Genomic DNA, 25346 nt, shown 5'->3' on the forward strand with positions numbered 1-25346 from the left:
TACAAAGAATGCCATTGAAGCTTTGGGGACCCAAGTCTTTCAACTAGCCACTTTGATGAGTAAATTGGAGAGACAGACTGGCAAACTCCCATCTCTGCCAGAATTGAATCCCAGAGAAAATGTAAGTGCAATTACGCTGATGAGTGGCAAGGAGTTGGAGCCACTAATTGAGTAAACAAGGGAGCCATAATTGAAAAACCCAGAAACCACTTCTTCAAATTCTACAGTCACACCACTAAGAAAGAAATAGGAATTGTCTTCTCACCCTTATCCTCCTTTAGATACTTATGTGCCTAAAGTGCCTTTTCCTTCCAGGCTTGCAAGGCCAAGACCTATGATAGACAAGAACAAGGAGCTTCCGGAGATGTTCAAAAGGGTAGAGATCAATATTCCTCTCCTCAATGCAGTCAACAGATTCCTAAATGTGCCAAATTTTTCAAAGAGCTTTGCACGAGGAAGAGAGAAGAAAAAGAAAAGGAGAGAATGGTGGTAAGTCAATTTGTGTCTATGATCCTTCAGAAAAATTTGCCTAAAAAACAAAAGGATCCAAGTATGTCTTCTCTCGCTTGTATTATAGGTAAAAAGAAAATTGATAGGGCCATGCTAGATTTGGGTGCTTCCATAAATGTTATGCCTTATTCAATTTATCAAGAATTGAAATTAAAAGACCTAATCGAAACTAGAGTTGTAATTCAATTAGCTGATAGGTTTTTTATTCACCCTTTAAGAGTCATTGAAGATTTCCTAGTTCAGGTTAATGAATTGTTTTTCCCTACTGATTTTTATGTTCTTAAGATGGAAGAGCCCACATCTACATCATCTGCATCAATCTTGCTTGGTCGGCCTTTCATGAAGACAACCAAGACTAAGATTGATGTAGATGAGGGCACTTTGTTTATTGAGTTCGATGATAAGTTGGTTAAGTTTAATATTTTCGATGCTATGAAATCTTCCACCGTAGGACATGTACAGTCTTTGTGCCAGATTGATGTGTTTGACTCTCTCGAGCAGGAGGTTACATGGGACGTCTATGATGATGATGACTCAGGAGATTTGATTTCCCTTCGAGTGCTTGCCACCTTTTCTATGACAGAGCCGGTAGGTATGCCCTCTTATTCTGATGATGAATCTTCTGACAAGGTGCTTCCTTCTGTTTTGCAAGCACCTAAGGTGGAGTTGAAGGACCATTTGAAGTATGCCTATTTGAGGGAAGTTGAGACCTTGCCTATAATCATTTCAAAGAACCTGACAGAAGAGCAAAAGAAACAGTTGGTAGCAGTCTTGCAGAAATACAAGTTGGCCATTGGATGGATGTTGGCCGACATAAAAGGTTTTAGCCCTGCTATGTGCATGCATAGAATTTTTTTGAAAGATGAAGCTAAGCCTTGTCGATAGCCCTAACGACGTTTGAATCCTGTCCTACAAGAAGTTGAGATGAAAGAGGTCTTCAAACTCTTAGATGTAGATATTATCTATCCTATTTCTGATAGTGAATGGGTTAGTCCCATTCAGGTATTGCCTAAGAAAACGAGTATTACTATGGTGAAAAATGATGAGAGTAGTCTAATTCCTGTTAGAATTTAGAATGGGTGGAGGATCTGTGTTGATTTTTGAAAATTAAATGCTGTAACTAGAAAGGACGACCACTTCCCCATTCCCTTTATTGACCAGGTGTTTGAAAGGTTAGCTGGTAAGCCTTTCTTCTATTTCCTTGATAGTTTTTTGGGTTTCTATCAGATCCCGATTAACCAGGAGGACCAACGGAAGAGGACCTTTACATGTCCCTCTGGCAACTTCGTTTTCAGAAGAATGCCATTTGGACTATGTAATACTCCTAGCACCCTTCAGCGATGCATGATGAGCATTTTTTATGATATTATTAAGAATTCCATGGAGGTATTTATGGATGACTTTATTGTGTACGGAGATTCATTTGCTAATTGCTTGTCTAATTTATCTAGGGTGCTAGAGAAATGCATTAGTCTAACCTGGTATTGAATTTCAAAAAGTGTCATTGCATGGCCTCACGTGGCATTGTATTACGGCATATTGTATCTGAGCATGGCATAGAGGTAGATCCTGCCAAGATTGATATTATTACTAAGCTCTCTTACCCCACAAATGTGAGGGAGGTTCACTCGTTTCTTGGTCATGCAAGTTTCTATCACAGGTTTATCAGTGAATTTAGTAAGATTGCTCAGCTGATGACCTCTCTTCTTCAAATGGATGTGGCCTTTGATTTTTACGATTATTGCAGGAAAAATTTTGATGTGTTGAAAAATGCTCTATCGTGTACTCTGGTAAATCAGGCTGCTCTTTGGGATCTTCCCTTTGAGATCATGTGCGACACGAGCGACCATGCTGTAAGAGTGATTTTGGGGTAGAAGATTGATAAGAAACATCACGTGATCTACTATGCTTCAAAGATTGTCAACCCAGCTCAGTGCAGCTACACCACGACAGAAAAGAAGTTTTTAGCTGTTATTTTTGCTCTTGAGAAATTTCGCTCTAATATTATTGGATCTGAAGTAGGTGTTTTTTCTAATCATGTAGCTTTGCGTTAACTGATGTCCAAGAAGAATTCCAAGCCCAGACTGTTGAGATGGATTCTTCTCCTCCAAGAGTTTAACCTAAAACTTCAGGATAAGAAGGGATGTGAGAGTGTTGTCGTCGATCACCTTAGCAGGATTGCAGCTGATGAAGGTTGTCGCAGTTCTGATGGAGACTTCCCTGACCATGTACTGATGCAAGCAGACGGTATTTCTATAACTCCCTGGTATGCTGACATTATGAATTACTTGACCACTGGTGAGTTTCCTAATGGAATGAATAGGCATAGACAAGAAAAAATAAAAAGTGAGTCAAAGTATTATGTCTGGGAGGACCCTATTCTTTGGAAATTTTGTGCTAATCAGGTAGTTAAAAGGTGTGTGCCTAATGATGAGTTCTTTTCTACTTTAGAATTCTGTCATAAGTATACATGTGGTGGACACTTCAGTCCCAAGAGAATTGCTAAAAAAGTTTTAGATTCAGGTATATATTGGGATACTTTATTTAGGGATGCATACTTTGTTTGTAAGACTTGCGAAGGTTCTTAAAAGTCAGAAGGTTTGTCCCGTAGGAACGAAATGTCACAAGTCCCTATTCTTTTCTGTGAGATATTTGATGTATGAGGATTGACTTTATGGGAACTTTTCCTTCTTCTTGTGGGTTTAAGTACATTTTATTGGCAGTGGACTATGTTTCCAAATGGGTGGAAGCAAAGGCCACTATTACTGATGATGCTAAGGTGGTTGCTGGTTTCTTGAAGACTAACATTCTGTGCAGGTTTTGCTTCCCTAAGGAAATCATTAGTGACCAAGGATCACACTTTTGCAATCGAGTCATTGCTTCCTTGTTGAAGAAGTATGGTGTATAACATCGTATTTCCACCCCATACCACCCTCATACTAATGGGTAGGTAGAGGTGTCCAACAGGGAAGTGAAGGCTATTTTGGAAAAGGTGGTCAACCCAGGAAGGAAGGATTGAAGCCTTCGACTTGAAGACGCTTTGTGGGCTTACAAGACGGCCTTCAAGACTCCTATTGGGATGTCTCCCTATAGGATGGTCTATGGAAAAGCTTGCCATCTTCCAGTTGAGATCCAACATAAGGCATATTGGGTAATCAAGAAGTGCAACTAGGACTTAGAGGTAGCTGAGAAGGCCAGAAAACGTCAGAAGTTGGAAGAGCTCAGGTTAGAATATTTTGACAATTCTCTGATTTATAAGAAAAGGGCGAAATATTTTCATGACAGAATGAGTGCACCCAAAGAGTTTCAGGTAGGGAAAAAGGTAGTTCTATACAACTCTTAGTTAAAGTTTATACCTGGTAAACTCTAATCTAAGTGGCTTGGCCCATTTGATGTTTCCACTTTATCCTTATGGTGCAGTAGACATTGTTAATCTTGAGACAAGAAAAGTTCTAAAAGTAAATGGGCACAGACTGAAGGTCTTCCATGATGACAAGTCTTTGGATTGCTTTGACATTTCCTATTAGTTAGACTCACCGGTCTACATATGAAAACGAGCCATCACGATCGAGCAACCAACTATAAATATTTGGGCTTCCTGGAGGCAGGCCGACTTTAAATTTACTTTCTTTCTTAGTTTAGATTTCAATTCAATATTTTTTTTAAAATTTTTATTGAGCCTAATTCTTTCCATCATTCTTGTTTTGCTAGGTTTTTTTAGTGGAAAAGAGTTGATTCGAGTGTTCGACATCCTTCCTTCACTTCATTGTTCAAGGAAGTATTCTAATCCCTCGTGCTTTATTTTAATGACATTGGGGACAATGTGTGTTTTAAAAGTTGGGGGTAGGGTGTTTGGATTTTTAGGGGATTTTTCATTGTTTGAATTATTTAGGGTCCTTGATCGCTGTGCTCAGACAATGTTTGCTTAATTGTAGTTTGTTTTGCTGTTTTATTACTTGTGATGACTAGTCTATGACACACTCGTGCGAATTGTTTTTCCATTAGAATAGGTTAGATGAAAGAATTCATAATTTTCATGATGTTTTTTAAAATTTTACTTAATTTTTTTTATTACATCTCCAAGCCCTTAGCATATCTATCTTGACCATGTATGCTTGCTTAGAATTGAATTATGAGACCATAAGTTTGTTATCACTCCGATAGGCCTTGGTGATAGATATTAGTCTTTCCATGGTTCAATTTACTAATGCGTGCTTTGAGATTTAGTCAATTGATATCATTGTCGCCTAGTAAAGAAAAATGAAGAAAATTTTCATATATGCATGTATAGGGGTCTACTCCTCATCTTCAAGGGTATAATTAACCTGGGGTAGCCATGACACCCATGGTTTCCCTATGAATTAAAGTATCCTAGAAGAATGAGTAAGTTGAGGCACTTTTGAAGGGAAGTTGACCCGTAGTTGGATGACTCGCATGACATCCGTTCGAGCAAGCCAAAGCAAAGTTGGTTTTCTACTTTAAGTTTCCCCTTTGTTTGAAAAGAAAAGAAAAAAAAAACAAAAAAGAGAGAAGGAAATGCCTGCAATAAGGGCGTGGATGATTAGATTTTGACCGATCCATTGTGATGTCATTACTACTAATTTAGGAAAACTAATTCTAGAACTTTCAAGCCAGTGTTGAGGGAAAACAAATGGAAGATTCATAAGGCCATTCCAAGCTCACTCTTGTTAAAAATAAATAACTTTGAGCTTGAACATGCATAACAAATCTTAAAACGAATTTTCAAACCATTCTTGAAATGATGGAATGCTTTTTTATTACCTAATCGATTGTGAGTTTGATTCTAGTTGAGTGATGACGCTTGAGTAAGGAACATTCTAGTTTGACAAACTGATTATTTTTGCACGATTTCTTGTTTTAACTTGCTCGAGGACGATCAAGAATTAAGTTGGGGGTGTTTGATACCACCGGAAATGTGCTATCTTCTTCTACTTAACTCAGGGTTGTTTAGCTACTTAATTTGGTTAAATTGATTACTTTGTAGGGCTCGAGTGTACAAGCAGTCGAATTAAGCGTTTGGGACAAAAAGGAGTTAAAATGATGAAGTTAGGAGCCAAATTGAAAAAATGAAGAAGGAATGAAGAATTCTTCCCTGCTGAGTGTTGCCACACTCTTCATATTCTTAAGTCCAACTCTAGCTCAATGTTGGAATATAGATGCTTGAATGCAGATCAGCCTTGCAATGCTCCAGAGATGTCACAATGCCATTGTCGCACCGCTCGCTCAACGCTACACTTCAACGCTCTTGGACATAATAGGTTGTGTTGCAACATTCTGAGAGCGTTACAACGCTAAGAAATTTGACGGACGATGGTGAATCTGACGGTCTACCATTGTCAATCGACAATAAAGCCCTTTAGTATCAGTTTTAAACCGACATTAAAGCCCAGAATCATTGTTCGTTTTTTCAATTACTGTTCGTATAACGATCTTCAATATCGGTTGTCAACTGACCTTTTATAACACTTACATAATTATAACTCCATGAAAATCCTCGTGAACCTTACTTCGAATAGGGTCCAAAATATAAACACAATTTTCTTGAAGATTGATTACAATCAATATCCAATGATAATTATAATAAGCAACAATTTTGAAATATTAGTATGTCATACAATGCAAACTAAAAATAACTAAAGAACTTGTATTTACTTACCCTATGTTATATGGAATAAGAACTAATTGGTCTAAATTAGCCAATTCTAGTTGTTGGCTAAATTTCTAGATCGAAGATCTAGAGACTTTACATGTGATGATATTTTTGCTTGATCAATTATTAAAAAAAAAAAAAAAAAAAACTTCTTGGTAATATCACAGCCACATTCATCTCAAAGATACCTAAACAAAATAAAAGTTATTAGTTAAACATGAAACAAAATATACATGAAGATTGTGAATCTAAATGAGTAATACTTATACAATGTATGTCAATATACACATATAACCAATTTCAACCATACTGCAATTTTGGATCAGATCATCATGACCTAAATAAACAAATTTGTCTCTTCCAAATAGGTGCTCATTCAAATTGATACGGATCATGTTTACATCATTCATGTTGTGTATGGCATGCCCATTTAAGAGTTTGATGGTGCCATTGGTGTCCGTATAATTGGAGGAGTGGCCAACACTCTTAATTGTTGAATGGTTCTACCATAACCAAAGTTACGAAAATTCAAAGTACGAATAATAATAAGTAACCAAACTCGTATACTGAAAAGGAAGCATACTTTTTCCTCCATAATTACAAGTTCACGAGGGCATGTTATGAAGTTGACCATTGCTTGATATAAAGACTCTATTTTTCCCTTCACAGGAATTGGTATTGACAAATCTTCTCCCTTGACAATGTCAATCAATACTTTAATCATTAAGCATGACACATCATCATCAAATGCTGCGGCTACTGCAACAATATTATCTGACTTCCTATAGCCAAGTGGCATGGTGTTCCCTTAACAATATGATTAAAATTTAAAAGTCACAACAAGTAAATTACCTCCAAATTTTCTTTAGGCATCTTCTCAATATCCTCTTCTTTAGATGTACTAAGTGCGACACTCCTAACAGATGATTTAGTTTGATGAGATTGTTTGTTATGAGTTTTTTCTCTTGATTCTTTGACATGTCGAACATTCTTTTCATTAGAGCCTCCTTCAATTTCTTGGCTCATTGTGGACTTTGGTTTTACTAATTTGAAATATTGGGAATGGGAAAATAAATCCTGTAAAACATATTATATTTTTCTCATAATATCTATGTTATCACAAGTTTAGACATTATATATATGTCATCTTAAACTTTTCACAATATAAACTTATAATTCAACCGGCACATTCTTGAATGGTTTCATCAAAGTATTCATTATGTTTTCCTTTTCATGCTTCTTTCCATAAAGTCGAACGATAAGAATGATCACTTGATATGTTTTACATGAACTTACATATTTAATTAGCATAAACATATTAGAATAAAAGATTTAATTTAAGTCGAAAAGCTTACTAATTCTTGGGCAAGATTTGCATAACTCTTATGAGAAATATGATGATTATATACACATTTTGATCTTCTTTCTCTTTGAAGACGACTGATTTCTTATACAACCAACTAGTTGAAGTTACCTATCGAAACAATGATAATATTGACATTTATTTAGAATGACTTACATCCTATTCTTCACTTAATCGTTCATTAACAGATGATGTCCACTGATCTTGATCTATATGAGAATATTGTTGAGGAGGAAATTCCAAAACCGAGGGTTCACCTTTAAATGGAAGTATGAACTTTTGAATCAATGTGGACTTTGGTTCAGATTTTGTCGACCGACCCGCATTGAACGCCGGGCCGCTTGTTGAATTATATGTTATAGGTATTTGCTGTCAAACACAAACCCCGATATAACTTTGCATTTTCTTTGCACCAAACTCAATCGGTTGTCCATGTTCATTATAATCAATGGCCAACCGTTGCCCATATATTCTTATTTGTGTCAACTCAGACATAGTAGTTGGGCCACGTGGAATACTTATTCTTCTATTTTGTTGTGGGATCATACTTGTTGAATCTTCCATGTGAATTTGGAAAAAAAAATACTCACACAAAAAACATATAATCTTAATGTTTAACACATATAACCATAGTAAATGACATACCGTGTTTAATAACATACCGTGTTTAATACATTATTTATCAACCCATCTACCCTCACAATCATTTTTAATGTATGTGAATATTGTATCATCAATCTCAATAGGTATATCAATATTGGGCATTCTTTGCATACCTCCATAACCACACTCCCGCAACATATCTCCTATTCCATCTTCATAAAAATTATCTTTAATTGTTCGTTGTGGAGATGTAAAACAATTGACCAACCCAAATTTGCGAGGTCTTTTACATAGAAGACTTGTTTTGCTTGAGATGCTAAATTAAATGTGTTTGATTTATGTCCAATATGATTGAGGTCCATAATAGTAAACTCAAACTCGTCTGTTTTTTACTCCAATTCTATTCTCAACTCAGTTACATTTGAATAAAATAAAAGATAATCTAGGATAGTCAAGCTCCCATATTTCTTGTATTACACCATAAAAGGTCATATCTGACATAACAGGGCTTTTGTCCTTAGCACTAAAGACTTGCATTGTGGTAGCCGTTATACTAACTCCACTATTTTGAACCCTTCTAATATCATCGCGATTCTTTGTATGATAGTAGTAACCATTGACCACGTAACCAGAATATTTTGCTACAGTTGGACAAGGTCCATTAGCTATCCATCTTAAAGAATGCGATACGGAATTTTTGGGAACTTTGAGAGCTAGTGCAACCTACGATATATTTTATAACAGTTTAGTAGTTAACATTTAATTTTACATCAAATAGTAGGCCTCTAAATATTACCTGTGTGGACAAACTGACTGAATGTGCGATTATGCTCTTCTTGAAGCCACTTTCTATTTTTACCTTTATTGAGCTTAGACAAAATATCCATATGTTGCCTATTATAAATGACAAATTTAGTAGATCATTGAATAATTAAGTAACCTAAAACGAGAATAAGATTGAGATCTATATACTCGACGTAAGGAAGCACATCATTTACATTTTGAATGACATAAAGATGAGCTTGATCCAACTCATCCTTGCTCGGTCTGATAAAAGAAGCAGCTGACAATGCTCTATCAATGTTTGAGTTTGCTTTCTTTGTTGATGAGTTTAGCACAATAGAATTAACTCCAGATATAAATTAAGAGCAAAACTTTATAGTTTCTTCGATAATATAATTTTCTCCAACACATCCTTCTGGTCGATTTCTATTTCGTACATAAGTTTTCAACACTTTCATGTATCGTTTAAAAGGATACATCCACATCAAATAAACAGGTCCACAAAACTCAACTTCTCTTACGAGATACACTACAAGGTGTACCATTATTGTGAAGAATGATGGTGGAAAATACTTCTCTAAGAGGCATAGAGTGACAACTATATCCTCTTACATACACTTTAACTGAGATGAATCGATCGTCTTGCAACATGTAGCATAAAGAAGAAGCATAGGCAAGTAATTGCAAGCCTTACATGTTTGGGTAAAATATCGCGAATGGCTACAGGTAATAATTGTTGCATAAGAACGTGATGGTCATGCGACTTATGTCTGTAAAGTTTCAAATTTGTGAGCGACACTAAACTTTGAATGTTCGATGAATAGCCTTTAGGTACTTTAATTTTTTATAGTATCTTACAAAAACTCAATATCTCAGCTCGTGTTAATGTATAACATGCTAGAGGTAAAAATACTTTTTTCTCTCCCACTCGAGGGGCTAACTCTGATCTAATATTCAACTCCACCAAATCTAATCGAGTTTTTGTTCCATCCTTCGTTTTACCAAGAATACCAAGCAATGTGCCAATAAAATTTGCACACACATTCTTTTCAACGTGCATCACGTCTAAACAATGTCGCACGTCAAGATACTTCCAGTATTCTAAATGAAAAAAAATAGATTTTTTCTTCCAATAAGTTGAAGGACTATCTCCACTGTTTTTTTCCTTGATAGTTTTCTTACCAAATGAATATTGATACTTAATTGTTTCTACAAGAATTTCTTCCACAATCAATGGTTCTTGAGCAAATTCTAATTATTGTGCACCATTAAAAGCTTTCTTTTATTTCTTATATGGATGATGGCGTGGTAGAAACTTATGATGCCCGAGATATGCCATCTTCTTCCCTTTTGGTAAATAAGTGGACGAAGTTTTCTCTCCACAAATTGAACATGCATGATATCCTTTAATCGTACAACCACATTGAAGGAACTCTTGTAAAAGAGGACTTATGAGCAGAAGCAAGATCATTCCAAATTCATTATGGCAGAAATATTGTATTCACAAACATACAACAAGTTATGCATCTACTAACAAATTAGGACATGATTTTAATAAATAAATAACAAAGGAACAAGAGACTCACCATTGAAGAACTTTTCTTCTTTGTATCTCTCGCTCTCGTCAAGATCAGCAACTCTCGTTGTCGCTGCAACGCCAAGTCAATCGTCCACCAAATATCGTTGTCGCTCACCACCGAATTGTCTTCTATATGAACAAGCTGCAAGGAGGACATCACCACTCAGTAACCTCGGTATTCTCGGAGTGAGAATCTATGAGGTGTGGGCTCTATTGGATTTGATAGAGAGGAGGAGGAAACTACAATCGTATTTAACGATCAAGCAAGTGGGAGAGATTTTGTGTCTATCATATAGATGGATGCTTGATCGTTTAGAAACAGGTGCACGATCATTTAGTAAATTTGGTTTGATCATTTAGGTAAAATCGCTCTCGCGCACGATTGCTTAGTAAAAGCTACACAATCGTTTAGATCTACTGCGCGTGTACACGATCGTTTAGAAAAACTTGAGCTATCGTGTATGCTCTCGTTAGCTAGATAATGGGCAGTGTACAATTTGTGAAGCGATTGTCTAATATATATTTGTAAAATAAAAACTATTTTCTTTTTATCCTTTAATCACGAAAACTCAATGCAACCTCCCACAATCACATATGGTTATGGAGAAAAACCACCAACAATTATCTCATATTTGTTTAATTAAAAATAAATATAATCATATTATATTTATAACTTATAGTTTTAATATCACATCATATACAACATATAAACCATAGCCCTTTTTCTCCTCCAGTAGATATAAATCATATTTATATCCTTTTCCTCCAATTAATGTATCTCATACATCATGTCAACTATATCATATATAATTGACCAGTTTAATCATATCATATTCAATCAAAATTCCCTCTTGTCAATTTGAACACTTCAAACTGACCCAAAAACTAATTCTCAATTTGAATCCATTGAGCTACCAAGAAGACCTTATGAACCTGTGGCTCAAAGCTCCAACGGTACATGAATAGTTGACTAAACTTTTTAGCCACGAGATCCACCATCCGTTAACTGCTAGACACTTCATTAAATACCGAAAACTGCACTCTTCTCACCACAAATATATTTCTGTGTCCATCGGATATAACCAGTCAATAGTACGATAACCCTTCACAGATGCTCGTAAATACAGTTGGGCCGATTTACCATTTTGCCCCTGTAGTTATATCTAACTCTTTAAGTACCACTGATTCCTCTAATGAACAAGACAACATAGTTCAACTATGTGTGGTCACCTCTCATGCTATGAGAAGGTGTGTGGCGCCACATCGTTCAAGCCCCAGAATCAGCCCTTAAGGGAGAAATCTATCTACTTACCCTTGCTTCAGGGAAGGAGTGAATTGCATCTTGTGTAGCTGAGTTCCCAGCTCCCAAATCAGACGAATCCCCAAAGTGGTAGATTTGAATAGGCAATATGGCCACTCGCACCCATGCAAATTAAAGGATCGCCCTCAAAGGTAGAAGTTCCCAACTCACTCAAGATTGAGGTCATGTTACTTATGGTCATCCTAGTGAGGTGAAGTCTTTATCATGAACGACGTTATATAATGAGACAATAACACTTCATGGTTTGGTCTTATACAAACTCCTTTGTATAGGACGTCCCTGCTCGCATGTCTCCACATGAATGATTAGGATCAGATCATCTGTAGCAAGTCACAACACTTGTAACTATTCTACAAAGCGGGTCGCATTCATAGTGTCACAAGGATAAGGTTTCCCTCCTTTATCCATATACTACAGACCATTTTGGTTATCATCTAAGGCATGATCCACCTGTATGTCATCACATACATGCTTTAATTACAACACAACTAGGGATCTTAGTTTATTGGTTTGTGGTAAAGTAAATAAAACATTCCATGTTTCATAGACAATAATGAAGAAAATATCATATATTATTACATCACAAGCGTTTGTTGGGACATGAGGAGTGAAGGTGTCCTGTGAAAATGAATTTTGTGCAAGATTGGACCATAAAACCAGTCACTCTTATTTTATAACATTATTTATTGTTTAAGACTGACTATTTCAAAGCGATGACCTAGGCAACTTGACCTTAATCCTGACTAACTATGAACTCCTGTTTGTTCGGGCTTATCCTTTGATTTGCAAACTGTGAGAGTAGACCAAATGTTTCTGCTCAATAAACCTCCCATTTTGGGGATAAGATCGGATGAATAGCTACGGACATAAGGTGAAAGACAGAACTCACTCCTACCCGATTAGGGTTAGTAGAGAGGTTGTTCCCTTTAAGTGTTGATTCTGGGTCTTGAACAAGAAGCCTCAATCTCTCATTAGCCTGAGAGAGATTTAATTTGTTGTTGGATCACAAATCAATTGTTCATTAGGAGATCAGTGGAACTTAAGGGACAAGAGGTAATTTCGGGGGTAAAACAGAGATTCGACTCAGCTGTTATTACGAACAACCTGTGAAGAGTTAACTTACTAATCATGGTTATATCGAGTGGATATAATATATCTACAGTGAGAGGAATTCAGCTATAGGCTTTAGTGGAATCATTCATTAGTTAACGAATTGGGGTTAGTTCGGTCTAATGAGTTTAGCCAATTAATCTCGAATCGTTACAGCCCATGATCTGTAGGTCCGCGAGGTCTCTCTACTAGCTCGTAAATGGATTAGCTCTAGAGTAGTGTGATAAGTTAATTTAAAGTGTTCAAATTAGAATTAAACAGAATTGAAAAAAATAATATTTAAATATGATTTAAGTATTTGAAGATGGATTATGTAAAATTAATTTAATATTTGATATTAAATTAATTAGAATTATTTAAATTGTTTAAATAATTATTTATTAATTTTATTAAGAAAATTAATTTATGAAATTAATTTTGTAAAATTAATAATATTTTCAATTTTATTAAAAGAACTAGTTTATGAAATCAATATTTGAAAAATGGAAAAAGAAGGAAAAACACATAATGGAAAATTGGTTTTCTCCATTGTCTTCATCAAGTAGCTCACTAACCACCCACTAGCTTCAAGCTTTATTAACTCCAAGCATGAGCTACATCTCATGCAACTAATCTCTTTGCATGAGTGTCTACAATATATTGAAGAGATTTGAATGTTTTTTATGGAATGCAACCGATCAAATTTTTCTGAAAAATTCGAAAGAAGAAGTTATTCTTCCGTTGGGTTGCTGCTATGAGTTTGTCTCCTATTCTCTTAATTCAGGCTTATTTTGAGTCCCACAACTCAATCTAGAGCACTAAGAGGACAGTAGGGAAGATCTTGGGGTGGTCTACAACAAGATTCAGAGGAGATTTGCAGTTGGAATTCAAGCTTTGAGGAAGTTCTACAAAGGTATGTCACGAAACCCATTTATTTTTTATGAAGCTTGCTTTCATTTCTGCCAAAATTAATGAACTAGAGTGCTTATAGATCCTGGTCACTTCCGCTGCAGGATGGTACGTTCCAGCAGATTATATGTTACTAACATCACTAGCCAACAACTATATCTACTACTAAGATCTCCATATGGATTTACCCCATTTGTTTAAAGAGCAAGACAAAGATTTCTAGGTTCTGACCCAAACTTTGGCCACAAATTGTCTTTTTTTTCCATGATAGGGCATCTTTGGGATGTTTTAATAAACCATCTGTTTCTCTTTTTTTTTTTTTTAAGCATGCCACGTCAATAAACTTGATGTTTCTTTGCTTCGAAACATTCTTTCAAATTTTGAAATTAGGGAGAAATACCACATGACTTTTACTGGGACATTCTTAGCCCTTTCCTTTAAATTTTTATGAAGCTTCCATCTTGACGTACCACAAATGGGGCATACATTTGCATTTGAGACTTCTTTTCTAAACAAGCAACAATCATTGCTACATGCATGAATCTTCTCGTACTTCATTCCAAGAGTACCCAACATCTTTTTTGCTTCATAAGTAGAAGTTAGAATTTCATTAGGACTAGGTAATATGTCATGAATTAATTCCAACAACTCAGTAAAACTCTTATCGCTCCATCCAAATTTAGCTTTCAAATTATATAACTTTACCAATGTAGATATTTTGGTCAAAGTTTTAAAATTTGGGTATAATAGTTTCTTCGCATCATCTAATAATTCTTTAAAATTATCATATTTTTCATTAAAATAGTTGTGTGCAGCCTCAAACATTCCAATTGTGTCATCAACATCAACATCAACATCATCATCCTCATCAACTTTTTCTCTTTCACTAATAGACACATTTTCATTGTTTCTCTTAATTGGTAATGATTCACCGTGAAAAATCCATGTCTGATAACTTTGATCTATACCATTAAAAAATAAGTGATCTCTTGTTGTGTTCACATTTAGAATCTTTGCATTCACATACTTCAAACATGGACAACTTGTGACATTTGTTGGGCTTGCTCACTTAATTGCTTGACCAAGAAAAGCCCAAATGATGAAAATGCCTCCAACTGAAAAGGCCCACATCTTCCAGCTGATGTGCAACATGTGGTAATCACCACTATCACTACCTGATGGAAATGACACCACTCTGATGGGGAAAAGGGAAAAATAACAAAACAATCTGATTTTCTTTCTCTCTCTCGTTTTAGACTTCTGTTTACCAAAGCTTTCTCTCTAACCCTCTTCTTGTTTGATCGTTTTCATGAGTTTGCTGTATGAATGAAGAAGAAGATGAAACATGCAATGTGATAAAAAGAAAGAAGAGGAGAAGAGCTACACAGAGATGTACGTGGTTTGGCAATGGAGTGCCTACATCCACGGGAAGGAGAAGAACTTCTATTATTCAAGAGCTAAGTCACTTTTCTTTTACAAATCTTGTAACTTCCTTGTAAGTTTGTAAAAATATCTATCTGCTAAATGTAAATGATGCATATTTATACTTTGAGCTGATATAAGTAGTTACATAACAAATTGTAAAGAAAGTGTAAAGAGCCGTTGCAGTCTTGATTTGTATGCTTGAGCTTATTTTTATACTTTAAATCTCCACTTTAAGCTCAACATGAAAGCTTTTCTCCTTCCAGATCTAACTGGTCTTCACCCCTTTTCAGGTAGCTGGAAGCCAATCTGACCAAGACAGTTGGAGAGCTTGAGCTTTGAAACAGGTTTGGTAAGCATATCAGCTGCATTCTCAGTGGTATGGATTTTGTGAACTTCGACTTCACCTTTTTCTATTCTGTCCGTTACAAAATGATATTTTATATCTATGGGTTTGTTCCTTGAGTGATATTGAGGGTTTTTGGAAAGATGAATGGCACTTTGGTTATCACAGTAGATCTTAACTACTGTTTGATTGATACCAAAGTCCTTCATCAACCCCTTTAACCACAATGCTTCTTTTATAGCTTCTGATAATGCCATGTATTCTACTTCAGTATTAGATAGGGTTGTGATTGACTGAAGGTTTGCTTTCCAACATAGTAAATTAGGATCATATAAGAATAGATAACCTGTTAATGATCTCCTTTTGTCTTGGACATCTGCAAAATCTGAATCAACATATCCATATAGCTCTAATTCTGTTTCTTTTGTACTTTGATATGTTAATTTAGATTGTTTATACCATATTAAGTATCTTAATATCCATTTTGTTGTTTCCCAGTGCCTTTTTCCAGTGTTAGACATGTATCTACTGACAAGACTAGAACAATAGGATAGGTCTAGTCTAGTTGATATCATTAGATACATTAAACTACCTACTGCTTGGTTGTAAGGGATTAATTGCATTTGAGTTAAATGTTCTATATCTGTTTCCTTAGGTGAATTAGCTGAGGAAAGTTTAAAATAACTAGCAATAGGTATAGTAACAGGTTTAACATTAGACATATTGAACCTTTTAATAACTTTTTCACAGTAGTTTGTTTGACTGATGGTGAGTATAGAGGAAGTCCTATCTCTGTTTATTTCAATCCCAATAATCTTTTTAGACTGACCCAAGTTTTTCATGTCAAACTCTCTCTTTAGAAGATCTTTGACATGTTTTATATCCTCCTTGGATTTCCCACCTAGCAGCATATCATCCACATAAAGGAGTAAATAGACTTTGTCCTTATAGATAGTTGAATTAACATAAGAACAAATGTCATAGGTACTCTTTTGAAACCCAATATTCTCTATGTAGTCATTAAATCTTCTGTACCAGCATCTAGGGGATTGTTTAAAACCTTATATAGATTTGTTTAGGAGACAATAAAGATCTTCCTTTCCTCTTTCTTCAAACCCTTTAGGTTGAACCATATAGATAACCTCTTCTAGATTTCCATGAAGGAAAGCTGTTTTAACATCTAGTTGATCTAATTCAAGGTTGTAATGAGCAACTAGAGACAGTAGAAGTCTGATAGAGGTTTGCTTTACTACTGGTGAAAAAATTTCAGAATAGTCTATGCCTTCCCTTTGAGTAAATCCCTTAGCCACTAACCTAGCCTTATACCTAAGTTTTTCTTCTTTAGTAGAACCCTCTTTTAGTTTATATATTCACTTGGAAGCTAAAAGGGGCTAGGGTCCAAGTTTTGTTGACACTGAGTGATTCCATTTCTTCACACATAGCTTCAATCCAAGACCTAGCATTAGGGCAGTTCATTGCCTCTTCAAAAGTAGCAGGTTTTTGGCCATTAGGCGCTATTGTGGCATTTAGAACTAGATTCATATAATTAGTTTCAGTATACCTAGCTGGAGGAACTATCACTCTTCTTTGTCTATCCCTAGCTAATGAGTACTGACTCAAATCAGGTTGAGTTTCAGTATGCTCAATAGACTCACCAGAGTTTTCCTCTTCTTCTTCTTCAGTTTCATTAGAAGGATTGTAACTAGTGGATGAATCTATAGATGCCTCCACCTCAATCCTAGCAGTAGTAGGGCTTTTAGGAACTTCACAGGTTGTCTTTTCCTTTTGCATAAACATCTCTTTCTCTCTAAAAGTAACATCCCCACTTACAACAAATGTTTTCTCAATAGGATTCTACATCTTAAAGCCTTTATCACCTTCTAAGAACCCAACAAACATACACTTCATTGCCCTAGATTTTAGTTTCTCCTGACTTTGGTGAATATAGCCTGCACATCCAAATACCCTTAGATTATCTAGGTTAGGAGGATATTTTGTCCATCTTTCTTCAGGAGTTAGGAAGTTTAGGGAGGAATGAGGACACTTATTTAAGGTGAAAATAGTGTAGCTTGCTATCTCAGCCCAATACTTTTCACTAAGAATAGCATTTGAAAGAAGACATCTAACCCTTTCTATGATTGTTCTATTAAGTCTCTCAGCAACTCTATTCTGTTGAGGAGTAAGTCTAACAGTCCTATGCCTAGTTATGCCCATTTCTTTACAACACTTATTAAACTCTTCACTACAAAATTCCAGTCCATTATCAGTTCTCAGGTATTTAATTTCTTTAGAAGTTTGCTTCTTTATCATGAGTTTCCATTCCTTAAACTTATCAAACACTTGGTCTTTAGTTTTAAGGAAGTAAACCTTGCTTTTCCTAGAGAAAGTCATTAGTGAAAGAGAGTAAATACCTTGAGCCACTAAGGCTAGGGGTAGGAGTTGGACACCATAGGTCTGAATGAATATAATTTAGGATAACCTTTGTGGTATGTTGTGCTTTAGTAAAACTTTGTTATGTAGCCTTTCCTAAAACACAATGTTCACATAAAGTTAGATTATCTGAGAGACCTTTAGGTAGAATCTCTTACTTAGATAAAAATTTTAGGCCTTTAGCACTAATATGAGACAGTCTCTTGTGCCAAACATCAACTTCAATGATCTCATTTGAGGTGGCAACATATGCCCCTGTCATCATTTCAACTCTTTTAACCACAAATAAGTCATTTACTTTTTTTCCCAACAAGTATTATCTTAGAGTCTTTTAGCACCTCAAGGGTTCCTCTTTTGCCCCTGTATTCACAACCAATTGCATCAAGCATTCCTAAGGAAATTAAGTTTCTCTTAAGAAGTGGAACATATCTTACATTTCTAAGAAGTTTAACAGTTCCATCCTTATGTTTCATTGAAACAGAGCCAATGTCTTTTATCTTACAGCCTTGGTTGTTTCCCATATAAACCATTTCTCCTTCAATTTCTTTATAGGTGTTGAACCATGGTCTTATAGAGGCCATGTGATAGGTGCATCCAGAATCTAGGACCCAATCATGTTTTCCTAGGGGATTTACATGGTTGAATTTATCTAAGGTTGAGGCTAGAGCATCTGAGTAGATATAAGATCCTTCTACCACAGAAGCTTTAGGTTGTTTACCTTAGAGTCTTTTTCTTTCTCTTGGTTCTTCCTTTTAAGAATAAAACAATCTTTGATTAAATATCCTTTATTTTTGCATTATTTACATTTTAGTTTCTGTTTAGGCTTATTCTCTTCCGAATTATGTGGTTTTCTGTCCTTTGAGTGATTTGGTTTAAAATTTCCTTTAACAAATAATCCTTCACCAGTAGGATATTCCTTATTGACAGTTTGTAACTCTAGCTCTCTAGTTCTTAAAGTTGATATTATTGTATCAGAACTTATGTTATCCCTTCCGTATTTTAAAGCGTTTTTTTATTTCCCTATAGGGTTCAGGCAGAGAATTAAGAATTACATAGGCCTCATTTTCATCTCCAAGTTTCTCTCCTAAGGTTTTGAATTCAGCTACAATTTTCTTGAATTCATTTAGATTATCAGTTAGAGACTTTGATGAATCAATTTTAAATGTAAAGAATTTTTTCCTAAGGTACATTTTACTAGGAAGTTCCTTTGTAACATATAAGTCTTCCAATTTAGTTCATATCCTATAGGCTGTTTCTTGATCTTAAACTTGCCTTAAAACATTATCACTAAGGTTTAGGACTAACGTACCATAAGCTGCCAGCTCCCAATCTTCTTTTTCTTGAGTTGTCACTAAGGTTGGGAGTGTAGGTGGGTCAAGGAGAGCTTTATGAGCCTTCTGTTGGGCCAAGAATTGCTTTGATTTTGGCCTTCTATAGACCAAAATCTCCTTTACCATCGAACTTCTCTACTTCAAATCTTGTTACTGACATCTTGGAGTGAAACTTGAGTCTTGAATCTTCAAGAACTACAATTTTGTAAGTATTTTTGCTCTTATACCACTTTGTTGGGCTTGCTCACTTAATTGCTTGACCAAGAAAATCCCAAATGATGAAAATATCTTCAGCTGAAAAGGCTCACGATCTTCCAGCTGATGTGCAACACGTGGTAATCACTACTATCACTGCCTGGTGGAAGTGACACCACTCTGATGGAAAAAAGGGAAAAATAAATAATCAATTTGATTTTCTTTCTCTCTCTCGTTTCAGACTTCTGTTTACAGTAGCTTTCTCTCTAACCCTCTTCTTGTTTGATCGTTTGCATGAGTTTGTTGTGTGAATGAAGAAGAAGATGAAACATGCAATGTGATAAAGAGAAAGAAGAGGAGAAAAGCTACACAGAGATGTACATGGTTCGACAATAGAGTGCCTACATCCACGGAAAGGAGAATAACTTCTATTGTTCAAGAGCTAAGTCACTTTTCTTTTACAGATCTTGTAGCTTCCTTGTAAGTTTGTAAAAAGATTTATCTATTAAATGTAAATGATGCATATTTATACTTTGAGCTGATACAAGTAGTTACATAACAAATTGTAAAGAAAGTGTAAATAGTCGTTGAGATCTTGATTCGTATGCTTGAGCTTATTTTTATACTTCAGTTCACATTTAGAATCTTTGCATTCCCACACTTCAAACATGGACAACTCATGACATTCGATATATTTAAATGTTGTAGATCATTTTTGATAAACATCTCAACCTCTAACCCATATTCAGCTAACATTCTATTCATTTTCATCCATGACTTATCCATGATTGTAAAATATGCAACTTAATCTACAAAAAAGACAAACAATAACAATGAAAAATTATGTAACCGTAAGCTTGTAAATTTAACCATAATCAACAATAAGACCTAAAACATTAAAAATTTGGTTCTAATATATACTTCAACCACACCAAGCAAGACTATCAACCAAATACATGTTCTTGAACTAATTTCATTCCAACATTAACAACCAAGAAGCTTAATCATTGGAATAAAAATAAAATGAATGAAATAACACTTGAACCACACCAACCAAGCTTAATCAATCAAGTAAGACCAAATTAGTTTATATATAATTGAAAGAAAAGGATTTTGATATACATTTAAACCATACCAAGCAAGACTACCAAGTATATATTCTTCAACTAATTTACTTCCAACATTTCAAAATTGAAAGAAGCTTAATCATTAGAATAAAAATAAAATGAATGAAATAACTTTAAATTACTAAATTGAAAATACATATTAAAAGAAAATTTTACCTTTCCAAGCAAACAACTTAAACAACCAATAGATCCAAACCACAGCTCGAAGATTGGAACACCGACGAGCGCCGGACCTTGCGAACAGAGTTGAGATGGTAGATCTGGCAAAAGTACAATGTCGACGACCAAATCAAAAGACCCACGAGTAGATCGGGAAAATAGACAACCGGATCGGAAAAGCCTACAACTAATCTATAGATCCAATGCCGACGACCCACCTCCACGTCTGGAACAAGCTGGACGAACGGCGAGCTGACCTACCAGAATCTACAGATCCAAGGAGAAGAGAGAACTCCACCACTGATGGAATCTATGGACGGTGAACTTCACCACGCCGGTGACGACGATCGAAACAAGCTGGACCGAACGATGACCCAAATTTATAGATTGAACCACACAGACCCTAACAATATGGTCGAAGAACGCCCACGATGATGACCAACCATCGAAAGAATGCCCACAACGACAAAGATCCAAGTAACGCCAGTGACGATGATGATCGGAAGTGATTTGCACATCTAAGCTAAGGAGAAGAAAAAGTTTGGTAAGAGAGAAGTGAAAGGAGAGAGAAAATTTGGTATGAAATGAAAAAGATGTTTTTTAATAAAGTAAAAAAATAAATAAATGTAGGCCTTTATTGTCGGTTTTAAACCGATATTGTAGCCTATCTTCAATGTCGGTTTAAAACAGACATTAAAGATCCGTTTTTTTGCTAAAACTAACATTGTACATTTGGTTTCACTTTTTTCAACTGACATTAAAGTCCAAAATTCTTGTAGTGTCTCCAGATAATTTTGTGTTTGATTATTATATTTGCAGTTGTCTTTATATATATTGTTGTCTTGTTTAATTTTAGGGTTAGCCTTCTTATTAAAAAAGTGTGTGCATTACGAGTTTTGAGCTTAGTGATTGTCTAAGCCTCAATCTTTGTATATTGTGATTAAAATCTTATTATTTTTTCCCTATTGTGGGTTTATTCTAGTAGTCATTTAGGTTTGGTTCGAAATGAGTTTTTTATATTATATTAAGGAGAGTTCAATCAAAATTCGAGAAAAGTTTGCTTATAAAGGTGAAAGGATCTCACACTTAGAGAGAGCCTAAGTGCATTGTAGTGAGAAGATCTCATGTTTAAGGAGAATTTAAGTATATTATATTAAGGAAATCTCATACAAAATTTGGAAAAGCGTTACCGTGGAAATGAGAGGAGATGCTAAACTTTTCATATAGTAAAGCTTTCTTTTACTGGGCAAACAGTCTCCCAAATGTTGGTGAAATTGCACCAATTTTGAACCCCCTACCACTATTTTCTTCAATAAATCAAGGTCCAATAAAAACCCTATTAAAAAATAACAGCATTGAGAATTAGCTCTTTTTCTTGTGAGTACCTTAAATAAAGAGGGGTGAGAAAAATAACTGATCATTCAATCTTCACCCACCTTTAAAATTATTCAACTCAAAGAAAAAAAAATGTTTAAATAAAAACAAGATAAAAGATATATTCCACTAGAATTAAAGAAATCCGTTTTTTCCTTTTTTTTCAACATCGAGATTCGTGCTCTTCAAAACTATAAATCAAGAACCAAGTCAATTGATTAATTAATAAATAAATAATTTCAGTTCATGAATTTCTGAAAAAACTAAGAGTAAAATAGTAAGGTACCTTAATTTCTACGAATTCCCAGCTCTAAAAAGCTCATCTTAGGAATACTTTGAACTTTAAAATTTCAAAGTTTAGATCTGAATCAAAAGGAAGCTTTTAGAAAGTGGCTCTTTTCTTCTTTGGAATTTGAGGTCTAAACTCATGTGATCTTCAATTCAATTTCATCCATTTCTTGAAGATTTCCATCTGGGTTTCAATGAATTTAGGTAAGAAAATCTTCAACTTTCATTCAATAATTATTAATTAATGCTTCAATTCAGTTTCATTTTACTCTCATCTTCTCTGTTTTTTACTTTCATAGTATGTGTTTACAATAAGGAAAAGCAGAAATAGAATATTGTAGTATTTTATCAACATAAAGAAGTTGATGTAACTCGGAAAAAAAAATTATTAAACTGAATTTAAGTTTTTTTTTTCGATTCAAATCTGTACAAAAATTATTTCCCAATTATAAGATCATTCATTTAATAAATATTCAATTTGTATCTGAGCTCGTGTTAGAATGTACACATCTAAAAGTTTTGACTAACTCGTTTGATAATCATCTACATTTTAGTTTTAAATTTTTGACATATGTTTTTCATATCAATTCACTACCAAAATTTTTAACAATTAAGTTAAAGATTTCAAAATTAGAAAAGTAGTTTTTAAATTTTTTTTTTTTTTCCGAATTTGACTAAGAAGTCAAATATTTCTTTAAGAACCGGAAAAATCATAGTAAGAACATTGAGAGAAAAAACAAGCATAAACTTCAAAAACATAGAACTACAATCGAAAACATCATCAAATGTGATTTTAGGCTTTTTTTAGTTTTTAAGATTTGAAAATTGTACTTATTTTTTTATCATTTCTTTACCATAGTTTTATTTCTCCCAAATAACCATTTGAATTCATTGTTAAATTTCAAAAATCAAATGACCAAATTTTTAAAAACTATTTTTTTAGTTTTCAAATATTTACTTGAATTTTGAAAATATCTCTAAAAAAATTTGGATAATATAACAAAAATAAAGAAATTCATAGATAGAAATAGTATTAAAAACTTAATTTTCAAAAATTAAATAGTTATTAATCGAGATTTTATTTTATCTTTTTTGGTCCGAAGTTTCCTTTCAACATGATGTGAATTTAGGATATATAGTGCTTGTATCCAAACAATAAAATTCAGATTTTTTTTTCCTATAATTAACTTGCTTGGAATTATTGTACTTTCTTTGTTAAGTGGTCAAAAGCTGAGAGTAAGAAGGACAATAATTAAGTAGCAAAAAGGACAAACCTCTTGTTTCATTTTGCCTCCAAGAAAAAATGAGGAACAAAGGCAGGCTAGGAAGAACAATGGGTTGGCTTCAAATTCTATTAGGAGGGCTTGTTATCATCATAACCACATTGTCTCTCTTCAAGTTCTACTCAGCTGGATTTATCTTCCACAAGGACGACGTTTGCCGATACTTCTACACCACAACGAGGCATGTCTACGAGGAAAGCTTTGATGCAAAAGCGTTGTCGGACCGAGTTGAAGAAGTGCTAGATCAGCTAGAAAGTTTGCAAGAGAAACTCGAATCCGCCGTAGAAGAAATGGGAAAGAACAAGCAAGTGTTGAACAATGGGAATATCACAAGGATTGAGCATAAAAAGTACTTAGAAGAGGAAGTGATTAAGCCTCTTTATAATGCTCATATTGCCTTGAGGCAAATAAGACTACCAAAGGTTGAAAAAAATGGTCAAAATTATTCTACTGTGAAAGAAGAGCCTTTGATCAACAATTTTGTGGTTGAGGAAATAAGAAAATACATTTCTCCAAAGAAAAGTAGAATTGGGAAACTCAATATGTATATGACTGAGAATATATACAACACAATTGGACATGCTTGTGTTTTGCATAGGAAGGAATTGGAAGATTATATGGATTATGATATTGGTTCATATTGTAAAGATGATTGGAACTTGGCTCAAAAACTTATGCTCAACGGTTGTGATCCGTTGCCCCGTCGACGGTGCTTGACAAGAGCGTCGAAGGTCTACCAAAAGCCTTATCCAGTGAACGAATCGCTATGGAAGTCGCCAGACGACCGGAATGTAAGATGGAGTAACTATCAATGTAGGAACTTTTCTTGCTTGTCTAGCAAGAATCCCAAAAGGGGGTACAACAAGTGTAGTGGTTGCTTTGAAATTGATAAAGAGAAGCTTAAATGGGTGATCAATAGCTCTCTCGCCGTCGATTTCACGATATCGGATGTTTTAGCAATCAAGCCAGGGGAGATTCGGATCGGGTTGGATTTCGGGATCAGCACGGGGAGTTTCGCTGCAAGAATGAGAGAACAAAATGTGACAATTGTGACAACTGCTTTGAACCTTGGAGCTCCTTTCAATGAATTTATTGCTTTAAGAGGTTTGATTCCTCTCTATGTGACATTAAACCAAAGACTTCCTCTGTTTGATAACACAATGGACTTGATTCACACAACTGGGTTCATGGATGGTTGGCTAGATATGTTGCTGTTGGATTTCATACTTTTCGATTGGGATCGGGTTCTACGGCCGGGAGGATTGTTATGGATCGACCGATTCTTTTGCGATCGAAAGGATCTCGACGATTACATGTATATGTTTCTGCAGTTTAGATACAAGAAACACAAATGGACTATTGCTCCTAAATCAAAAAATGAAGTCTACCTTTCTGCATTGTTGGAAAAACCTCCAAGGGCAATATGATGATGTATTAACAATTTGTTTTGTTTTAGATCACTTTCATTCAGTCTAAACTCTTGACTTACATATACATTATTGTTTCAAACTCATGTAAGAAATTATTATTCTGCTTTCAATTTGAATATAATTTAGACCTTCC

General features: G+C 34.9%; 2 protein-coding genes across 2 annotated transcripts; both read left to right on the forward strand.

Annotated features, from left to right (window-relative positions):
- Nucleotides 1-2567: 2567 nt before the first annotated feature.
- Nucleotides 2568-3418, forward strand: LOC120072173 (uncharacterized). The gene is made up of 2 exons (XM_090311153.1): nt 2568-3033; nt 3234-3418. Exons 1-2 carry the CDS (start codon nt 2568-2570, stop codon nt 3416-3418), a joined length of 651 nt encoding a protein of 216 aa, XP_090167279.1.
- Nucleotides 3419-22546: 19128 nt separating this feature from the next.
- Nucleotides 22547-25346, forward strand: LOC120072172 (S-adenosyl-L-methionine-dependent methyltransferase). Its single transcript, XM_039024580.2, has 2 exons — nt 22547-22704; nt 23721-25346. The coding sequence occupies exon 2, from the start codon at nt 23804-23806 to the stop codon at nt 25208-25210; it is 1407 nt and encodes a 468-aa protein (XP_038880508.1). The 5' UTR covers nt 22547-22704; nt 23721-23803; the 3' UTR covers nt 25211-25346.

Source organism: Benincasa hispida, chromosome 2 (genome assembly GCF_027475165.1).
Source record: "Benincasa hispida cultivar pf3 chromosome 2, pf3_genome.v1.1, whole genome shotgun sequence".
Classification (NCBI taxonomy): domain Eukaryota; kingdom Viridiplantae; phylum Streptophyta; class Magnoliopsida; order Cucurbitales; family Cucurbitaceae; genus Benincasa; species Benincasa hispida.